Genomic DNA, 10306 nt, shown 5'->3' on the forward strand with positions numbered 1-10306 from the left:
AAATATCATATCATAAACATATCAAAAATTGCGCGGTAAAACTTTCGTCAATACAAAATTATACGCGTTTTTCGGTAACGGAAACACAAAACTGAGCACAGAAATATCAAAACTCGAAATCTTCGAAAACAGAAATAGGATTCGGAGTTCTTACTGCGAGATAAATAAATCTTCCAACTGCGTCGTCGGACGAAAAGCGCTCCGCGGGCCCCAAAACCAAGCTTTTCCTTCTTTCTCTCTCTTGATTTCTCTTTCTCTCTCTTCAAATGAATCCAAAATATCTCTATCGAATATTTATTAACACTGATCGTCCCGGACGATCCAAAATTCGTCCCGGAACGATTTGCCCTCTGGCAGAATTTCGTCCCGGAACGATTTGCCCTCTGGCATAATTTCGTCCAGACGAAATTAAATAGCGTCTGGACGACTTGCTCTCTGGACAAATTTCGTCCAGACGGATTGTCCCGACCCTTCCAGGTTCATACAGACGAAATTGACAGATTTATTCACAATTTCTTCAGTTCGTCCGGGACTAAGGCCAGATCGTACGGACTAACTGCACTCAAAAAAATTAGCTTTAGAGGGGTTTTACATGTAGTTTGAACACTTGAAATACAACCATTATGGATCACAGAACATTCTGCCATATATTCAGCACCAACAACCCCCATGAGGTTTGTGTTTGATTGCTCTCTATCTACCTCTTCTACTGAGATAACTAACTCAGCACGAAAATTTCCACTTGAATGTTTAACCATCTCTACCACGTCTATGTCAGTATTTGTAATTTTGTATTCCTTCGGTGATGTTTTGTGAATGTGATAATGCATACTATATTTATACCCTTTAAGCCATGGACATATTTTAAGAATCTCTGTTTTGAGCATAAAAAGATTCATACTTCCTTTCTCAATTTTGACAGTCCTTTGTTTGCCACCATTATATATCTTTCTAAAGTTATCATTGGTATCAACCCAAAATCCTCCATATTTAATTGTAACAAAAAAATGCCCTTCATTCTCTCCACATAAATCATCACAATCCATTCTAGACAAAGTATGCCGCCCACTAGCAATTTCTTTTTCAACTATAACCTGAAATAATAAGACAAATTAAACACCACATTTTTAGAAAAAAAATGTAAAAATAAAAGAGAATGAGGAGAAAGTAAAAAGAGGGAGAAGGCTATGCAGCTAGTAAAAAGAGGAGAAAGTAAAACAGAGTGGCAGATAGAACAATCTAAAGTAAAAGAGGGAGAAGGCTATGCGGAAGAAAGGATTAACCTAAAGTTTATGTGCGACAAAACAGAAGAAGCCGGACAAAATCAGGAGTGAAATGGAGTGGCAGAACAACCTTTTCTCTCTCCAGCCTTCCGGATGTAGGTGCTTCCGCGCAAAATTTCAACGCACAACGCGGGAAATTACGAGAGATGAAACGGAGTGAGCGGAGTGAAACGGAGTGGCAGATATGAGGTGAAGTTTGTGTTTGAGTTGTTGTTTTGTAATATTTAAGTTTTAGGTGTTAGATATGTAAAATATAAGGTATAAAGTGGTATGTATGTAAAAACCCCAAAAATTAAATTATTAGTGTCATTTCAGAATAATTTTGATAGGAGCAAAGTTGTCAAACTATTTGGCACATTTTTAGGAGAGATTATTCTGTAGTGATGTCGAACATAGTTCTCCGCTCTGAGGCTAATCATAATATGTCACGTCTGTGTTATCAAGTTGGGTACCGAGCGGTACTGAGTCAGGTACCGAACAGGGGTGATGTGGCGTATTCTGATTTGCCTCCGGATAGCATCTAACATCCGTACATAATAATCTCACAGTTTTTTTGGAGAATCAAAATAATGTTTTATTTCTCAAATTTTGAGAATTATAAGCATATAAAGTTAAATTTTCCTAATCCAATATATTTCTTAAACTATAAAATATTTTTTTATATTATATGACATTAATTTAATATAAAAAATGTCGATTATTTATTTGTAAGCAAACTTAGAAAACAATCAAAATATCTTGCAATAAAATAAATAATATTTTAAACTAAATTAAGTTCATGATTTTTTATGATAGCCTCTCATGATAAAATATATTTAGTGTTATCAAAAAAATAAACCTCTTAATTATTAGTCGAATTAGGAGTTAACTATGAGGGCGACATGAGCGCTTGTCGCCTCTTGATTTTAAAGTCAAGTGTTGTAAATATGGATATGCTCTGATGGATGAATAGCTTTACATATAAAGACAGAATGTGACACAAGTATATAAGTGAAAAGGTTGGAGTAGCTCTAGTGTTAGATAAGATTAGAGAGAATTGTCTTACATGATTTGGTCATATAAATTGTCAGCCTTTCGATAACCCTATTAGATTAATAGTTGTATTAGATTCCATTTAGATTAAGAAATGTAGCTATAAACCTAAAAAGGCTTGTCTATAAAGTATTAAAAAGGATATTTTTTTATAAGATTTAATAAGAATTTAACTATTAATATGATATAATGGAGAAAAATGATTCATGTAGCCTATTTCATGTAGTGAGAGAAAAGGCTTATATTATTATTGTTCTTATTCTAGCCTCTTTGCCATGAATTAGGACTTTGCCTTCTTGAGCCTTAGGCTTCTAGGCAGCTTTCTTACTGCTCTTTAAATAACTTTTAAGAATAAAGTTTTCTTAAACTAAAAATTTTTATATTAAAAAACTGCTTTAAAAAATAGTAAAAAAATCGTCCCAAATAAAACCTCAGGCTTCCTACTTTGTCGTTTCTTCTGCCTTCTAATGTTTTTTGTAGTTAAGAGGCAAAATCAAGTAGGCAAATTAAAGTGTGCCGAACATACATAATGGTAGTCGCATTTGAGTTCTCTTTATAGTTTGGTTATAGCTTATATGATCCTTTTGTGTCGTTTTACAAGAAATTCTTAAGGAAATACATGGACTCAAAGGAGTGCGACTAATACATCTAGCTTACGATATGAAGATCTAATTTGATTTTATTTTTGGTTTACATCTTAATGATATATTCAATTGTTTGGAATTTTGATGCAATCAAAAAGCATCAGTCACAATTTAGGATGCCTAACAATAAAGCTTAAATAAAATATTTTTCTTTTTCTTTTTTAGCTTTGTGAAATGTTCTTATTTATATATTTTTTAACTACTTAGGTCTAGACTCCCATAAGCTGAAAACCAAGAGTTCACACGAATCACTCAGGTCTAGACTCGCCCCCCAAGCAGCATCCACTAAAGTCACTTGGGGCCAACTAGGGCTAAGTGGAATAAATGACAATCACTCATCCAAGCTAAAAGGAAGTACCTCAAGAGGATTCTAGCTCGCCTCACCACACTCACCTGACCATGGAGTTCGCTACTCCAACAACTTGAACAGACTTGCCTCCCACATCGAAGCAATCATGAGACTCCATAAAAAAGGCAGTGATCAACTTCAAGGGATTCATCCGCTATAGTCTTTTTGGCTTAGCTCTCATCAGCTGACTGACCCATATCTACTCAAAGAACTCACCCTAAACAAAGGATTCCAAAGAAAGGAAACAATTATTCATGGAGTCTATTAGGTTTAACATGCATGTGTCTAAGACAATATGTATCATGGTTATTTAATGTTGTACTTTTTATTACTTGTTGAAGTAGCATTTGTCATTACGACTTAGGTCTAGACTCCCATAAGCTGGGAACCAAGAATTCACACGAACCACTCAGGTTTAGACTCGCCCCCCAAGCAGCATCCACTAAAGTCACTTGGGGCTAACTAGGGCGAAATGGAAGTAATGACAGTCACTCATCCAAGCTAAAAAGAAGGACCTCAAGAGGATTTCTGCTCGCCTCAGCACACTCACCCAACCATGGAAAGTGCACTACTCCGGCAACTTGAACAGACTTGCCTCCCACATCGAAGCAATCATGAGTCTCCATAAAAATTGCAGCCATCAACTTCAAGGGATTCATCAGCTATAGTCTTCACAGCTCAGCCCTTATCAATTGACTCGCCCATGTTTACTCAGAGAACTCACCCTGAAACAAAGGAGTCCAAAGAAAGGAAACAACTATGCATGGAGTCTATCAGGGTTTAACATGCATGTGTCTAAGACAATATGTACCATGGTTATTTAATATTGTACTTTTTATTACTTGTTGAAGTAGCATTTGTCATTACCATCACATCCCTATAAATAAAAGGTGAAGAACATCTTGAATCTTTCAATACACCCTAAAGAGACACTTGAACTAATAGAATATTTTCCACCTAACTTTTATATTCTCTTTCTCTATCCATGAGTACCAATCTCCTAGGCTTACTTGCTAAAAAGATCAGGTGTCGCCCACTTACGAAATAGGATCCAACAATTTCAATTTTCCTTAGTTTTTTGTAATTTCTAAAACAGGTTTTAAATATTAAGTTACAATAAATGAAGATTATAAATTATATAAACTAAATTAATCAAAATTAGTAAAAAAAATAGTTTAAAATGTTACAACTTCTTAAATATTTTTTTTTAAATGCTAAATGATCCTCTCTAAAGCATATTTTTTGATAAATTAATTTATAAAAATAAGTTAAACCTCCACCATAACATGTCATATCCAAAGTCTAACATATCGAAGACATCCTTTTACTCATCAATTAACTCATACCATATTCAAATACTACACTGAAAGCCAGTGACATTATGTATTTGAAAGGAAAAAAATATTTTGTGCGGGTCATCGAACAATTCAAAGGTGAAATTAGAACGCTCCATGTCATCTCGTATCGAGCAGTACATAACAGTAGTACACAGCAAAAAAAAATGATGTGATGCGTTTTCATTCGTCTTTAATCGCCTTTCGCACATAATATATTTTTCTTTGAAAGAAACCAAAATTTTGACAAATACCACTTTCAGTTTACCCTCGTTCTCTTCCCTCCTCCTCCACCTCCTCTGTTTTCCAACAGGAACACATAAAAAATCTCAGAAGAACTAGCAATCAAAAACCTAATCAGAAACTCCCAAAGTTCTCTCATTTCAGAAACGGGAAGCAGGGAAAGCTAAAAAAAAAAAAAGGAAAACAAGTTGTTTGATAATGATACAGAAGCATAGGCATACGTACATGGAAAAGGACACATCAATGGGAGTTTTTTGCAGAAAATTATCTGCCTCGCTTTCATCGCTCTATCTCTCTCCTGTCACAAGAATATTTAAAACTAGAGGAAAATTACAGTGCGGTTTCAGAACCGTCAGCTCCTCCCCTGTTTTCTTTTAGTTTCAGGGCATGAAGAGCTTGTTGCCGCATTTGCATCGCCAGGCTTCAGGGTAGTATTCGAGCGGTATGCTTCTACCAGGTTGGATTGCCACGTGGACTGGCCGGCAGGGGAAGCAGCGACCACAGCGCCATCGGCACGTCGGCGGCGAGGATCCCGGTCCGTTGAGAAGTTGCCGGCCGGTTGGGGCCTTCTGCCATTTCATGAAGCTGGTTTCTTCCTTGTGAACTATTTCTGCCGAACAGAAACCTGAGTTTTTTCCCAAAAGAAGAGAAAAACGAAAGCTTGTGAGAGGGGAACACTTGAATGTTACAAAAGGCTCTCCCTTTTTGATTAATGATGATTAAAAGTTGCATTTTTAGGAGAAATAATTGTGTCTTGAAGGATTTCAAGTCGTGGATGGTTCGGGCAAATTACGAAGAAGACCGTGAAAAAAGATGAGCTTTGGACTCCTTTTTGGTTAGGAGCAGAAGGAAAGGAGGGGATCTGCTTGCAAAGGCATTGACGGATTTTTCCTATAACAGGGAAGAAAGCAGCGTAGGGGAAAAATGTGGGAGGGGACCGCACTAATGCTAGAGACTATTAGATAAGAATAGCAAGTGGGTTTTGTAGCCGAGGAAAAATGTGGGGAAAGCAGCAGCGTTTCAGATCAGTGCATTGAAGAAAAAAATGACATTTTTTATGTCAGTGTTGCTTTTAGGATATTTGAATGACAAATTAGCGAAAGTTATCTTGGACTTGGTTGTTTAGTAGTCAGAGAAAGAAGTATACCTATTTCCATGGCGAAGAATAGGAGACAAACTAAGACGGCAGAGATGCTGCGGCCATGGCTCCGCCGGAGTCCCATGGCAAAGCTCGCCGGTGGCGCAGTTGTGTTCAGATGCAGACAGGTAGACCAGATAAACAGATCGACAGAGAAAGAGAGAGAGAGAAAGAGAGAAACTGTGTTGTGAGAAAGCGGGAAGGGAGACAGGCGTGTTGGGGAAGAAGAAACGGAGAGAGCGAGGGTAAATTTGTTTCCTTTAAGACGAAGGAGCAGGAGAGGCCGAAGAGGAAATAAGAGGCGCTGCTGTGGTTTGAATACAAACCGAATGACCAATTCTACATTGCTGTATTAGTACTGGACAGCTTAGAAGCTGACATTATAATAACAGTGGTAGACCTCCATATTGGAATAAATTAATATGTGATTGAAGTTAGGGCAACAATCCAAACTTGAGTTTGACCTAATTTTTCAAGTTGCAATCAAATTTATATGTAAGGAAATAAGTGTAAATTATTAAAAAAAAAAAGAGTTGAGAATGGTCCTTTTGTTTATGCTATAAATTACCATACAAACATGTATACAAACATGTATGTTTCCTATGATAGTTTGTGTATCAAGCTTTAGATTGCATGTTCTTGGCAAGTTTTCTTGTACTAGAAATTTAAATTTAGGAGACATCAAGTCTTCTACAATATAGTTTTATACATGTTATTGTTTGATCATCTCCAATCAAACTCCATACCAACATATGTCATCCGCCATTTGCTCCATTGGAATTATAAATCGCACACCAAATTCCAGTAGGTGAACGAAATGTTCACCTACGCCAAAAAAAAAAAATGTTGCGGGATTTGTCCAAGAAGCACGCGAAAGAGAGAAAAGCACGCCAAAGATGGTTACCTTCATAAGAAGTGCTTGAAAGAAAAAGAAACGACGTTCGATAGAACACAGATGACAGCATTTTGAAATTTTATTGCATTTTGGAGTGGAAAATTGATTTTTCGGTTGGAGTCTTGGAGATGCCCTTATTTTGTTGCATATGATATTTGAGTCTTAAGGCCATCTGCAATCGAAAAACTCATTTTCTACTCCAAAATATAATAACACTCCAAAATGCACAAACTCAACTTCAACCGAATTCCATTTCTTAACATTAAAAAAGAATATTCTATGTATATTCTTTCTCAACCAAATTTTCTGATTTATAAAAACGCGTCTGTGAACATAAAAGTCTTGATTGAAATCATAGCTATGTTTTATAATATAAAAGTTAACATAGAAGGATGTTAAAGTTTTCAAATATAAATTTCGGAAATAGCCAAATCAGGAAAGATCATGGTGGAATTCAATGGATGATTTGAGCATATAAATCTAAAAGACTAAGTATCTCCAAAGAGTCTAATTTTATATTGGGATATATATTTTAGAATAACTACTTAAATTTTTTATTAAATTTTATCAATATATTAGAAAGTATGGCCTATCATCTCACAATAATAATTACTTCACCATTAAGAAATTATAAAGATTATAGTTATGTCATTACAATAAGGATGTTAACCTCAAACCTAAATCAATAACATGCATGAGCTTAGCATACCGTTAAAGCATGATCCCTCTACTTGAATCTGATGTATACATTTATGATCGGACTCACAACTTAAAGCTCAAAGAGATTAAGAACGCACAACATGAGTTTTATAACCTCGAACAAAATGTATAACCAACTCAACTAATCTAATGCTTTAAAATTCATGACATCAAGCTCTCAATAAAAATACAAGATATGGTACTTAGTTTGTTATTAATTAAGAAGCATGACTTACGCATCAGGTCCTATTATGATAGAGAACTTTAATCTATTTGTTAACTTATAAGTATTATATATATATGTGTGCATTACCTAAAAATTATTTGCTTATCATAAAAAAAGTTATCCCTTTGTGAAAAATATATTAAACCAAACTACTATTGATATGGTTATAAAAACATAAATGGAGCAATTATGATTATTCAAATTTGAAATCATTAGTCTAAAAAGACCATATATTAGTTTTAATAAAAATTAAGTCCCATAAATAATTTTTTATTATGTACTTGTTAGGATAGAAGATTAAATTCCTTAGTAACTAGACAACCTAGGTGAACTACAATACTTCAATAAATAAAATGTATTAGTTTTAACCATGTCATCCTAAAGTCTTACAACTTATATTTAGAAGAGCTTGCTATTGTAAGAAGAAGAGAGAGAGGACTACCCATCTTAAGTCATAAATTCTTTGTTTAGGAGAGTTTGATAAATTTTAAAGAGCTAAAAGAATAGGGATAATCCATTTCAAGGTTCTAGATCTCATGTAGAAGGGATTAAATATTTTATAGGATTGAGGTAATATGAAAATCTATCATAAGCTCATAAATCCTATATGTATAGGGAGAATATTTCAAATGAATAAAAGGACAATTTTTTTACTTTAAGGTCCAATGATATAGATTTACCACCCTAGGTGGGGTGTCACATATTAAGGATATACCTCATAGATATAGGTAGTATGTGATATTTTTAAAAATCTAATGATGTACTATATTGAGTGAAAATTTTAAAACTTTAAATATTAATGAAACAAGACTTTCTTATTTTATATGTTTTAGTATAAATATGCATAAATGCTTTGAGCTTTTGCAACTTAATTTTGCTTAGGCTTTATGGTCTATTTAAGTACTATCAATTTTAGTCATTTCATGGATTATCTATTAATGATAATTAACTTTGAGCATTAAACTCATTTTAATGATAGATGATCATAATCATAGATATTAGGAAGGTTCATCTAGTTTTATGTAGAAATTCTAAATTAAAAATCATCATAATGATTTTTTTTTTGAGAAAATTATCTAATAAAGCAAATATTTTATTGTAGTCCCGATTTCATATTTTTTTCTTTACTAAGCACATAAACAATAGAACATCAACATAAATTTATGAGATAGATTTATGTTTAGCAAGCAAAGTTAGAAGGCACTGATATGTTAACTGGAGACATTAATTTTATAAGATTGAAGAAAAGGGCTCATGAAGTTTCATCCTCAAATATTAAAAAAAAAAACTCCACTCCTAACAAATAATTAAGGGGCATTTTTTTTTCTTTTCTTTTTTGTAATATTTCCTACCCTATGATATATATCATATTTTTTTTACATAATCATTCACATCCTTAAATAGGGTAGGCTAGTAAAATCCATATCGAAGGATCTTAGATATAGATCTAAATCCTTCAAATTACCCTCAATACTCGAATCATGACATTAACTAATTATGGGTTCAATCTCATCTTCTAGGACACACTGCCTAATTATTTGATATTTATACTTTCGAAATTAATAAGGCTCATCCTAAAAATAGAATTTGCTATCGCGCATAAATTTGTGTCTTTGTATGTATAACATATCAATTTGGATTACTCTACTAGCAATAAAGTTTTATTTGGGCATAGTCTAATATAAGATATGTAATTTTATAAAATATATAAAAAAATAAAAATCTATCTCAAGCTTTAATTAGAGGCTTAAGGAAAGTACAATAATATTACTAGATATAAAGTAGACACAAAATCAATTACAAATATTAAATCTATGCGAATATATAGAGAGATTCATCATAATTGCTTTTTACTAATTAAGATAGATGTCTAAGAGCTCTTAATTAAAAATAAAACATATACACTTTAAACAAAAAAGCCTTTTGATAAGTGCATGCTATGTAACTTACCTATTGAGTACCTAAAACTCATCATAAAATAGGGAGATATTATTACGTACTGCAGAGATCGAACATAAAGAATTGTTCGGATTTATCTCCGTGAAAAGTAAAAGCGCAATGGTGAACAATAAAAGCGTAGTTCGCTGCACTTTTACTATTCACAGAGACAAACTGGACGGATTTGTGTGTCTGGTCTCCACACATAATAATTCATCTAAAATAGATACATGTAAGAATATGTTGTTATATATTTGCATTTAAATAGCAGTATAATAGATTATTCATATCAAATCAGAGTGAATAGCCCATTTATTATAACATCTAATCATTGAAGTTCAATGAAATATTCATAATTAGTAGGATAAAGGCTTGTTGTTGCTGTTGTTGTATGTAAAGTTCAAATACTTCAGGGAAATTCAGCTCAAAAAGTTGCGTGGAGCTGTTCACATCGACATTGTCAGATATTTGAGAAAAAAATCAATGGGCTTTACAAGGCTGGAAATGCTAACGATGCGTTTAAGA

General features: G+C 33.6%; 1 protein-coding gene across 1 annotated transcript; it reads right to left on the reverse strand.

Annotated features, from left to right (window-relative positions):
* Positions 1–5265: 5265 nt before the first annotated feature.
* On the reverse strand, positions 5266–6108 carry LOC110115299 (EPIDERMAL PATTERNING FACTOR-like protein 4). The gene is made up of 2 exons (XM_020848490.2): positions 6033–6108; positions 5266–5510 (listed from the first exon to the last, which is right to left on the reverse strand). Exons 1-2 carry the CDS (start codon positions 6106–6108, stop codon positions 5266–5268), a joined length of 321 nt encoding a protein of 106 aa, XP_020704149.1.
* Positions 6109–10306: the final 4198 nt, after the last annotated feature.

The sequence above is a fragment of the Dendrobium catenatum genome, unplaced genomic scaffold, assembly GCF_001605985.2.
Source record: "Dendrobium catenatum unplaced genomic scaffold, ASM160598v2 fragScaff_scaffold_261, whole genome shotgun sequence".
NCBI classification, from domain to species: domain Eukaryota; kingdom Viridiplantae; phylum Streptophyta; class Magnoliopsida; order Asparagales; family Orchidaceae; genus Dendrobium; species Dendrobium catenatum.

Coding starts and splice junctions, on each gene's coding strand:
- LOC110115299 (XM_020848490.2), bottom strand. CDS start 6,108: ATGGGACTCCGGCGGAGCCATGGCCGCAGCATCTCTGCCGTCTTAGTT. Junction 5,511..6,032: donor ATTCTTCGCCATGGAAATAG/GTATACTTCTTT, acceptor GAAAAAACTCAG/GTTTCTGTTCGGCAGAAATA.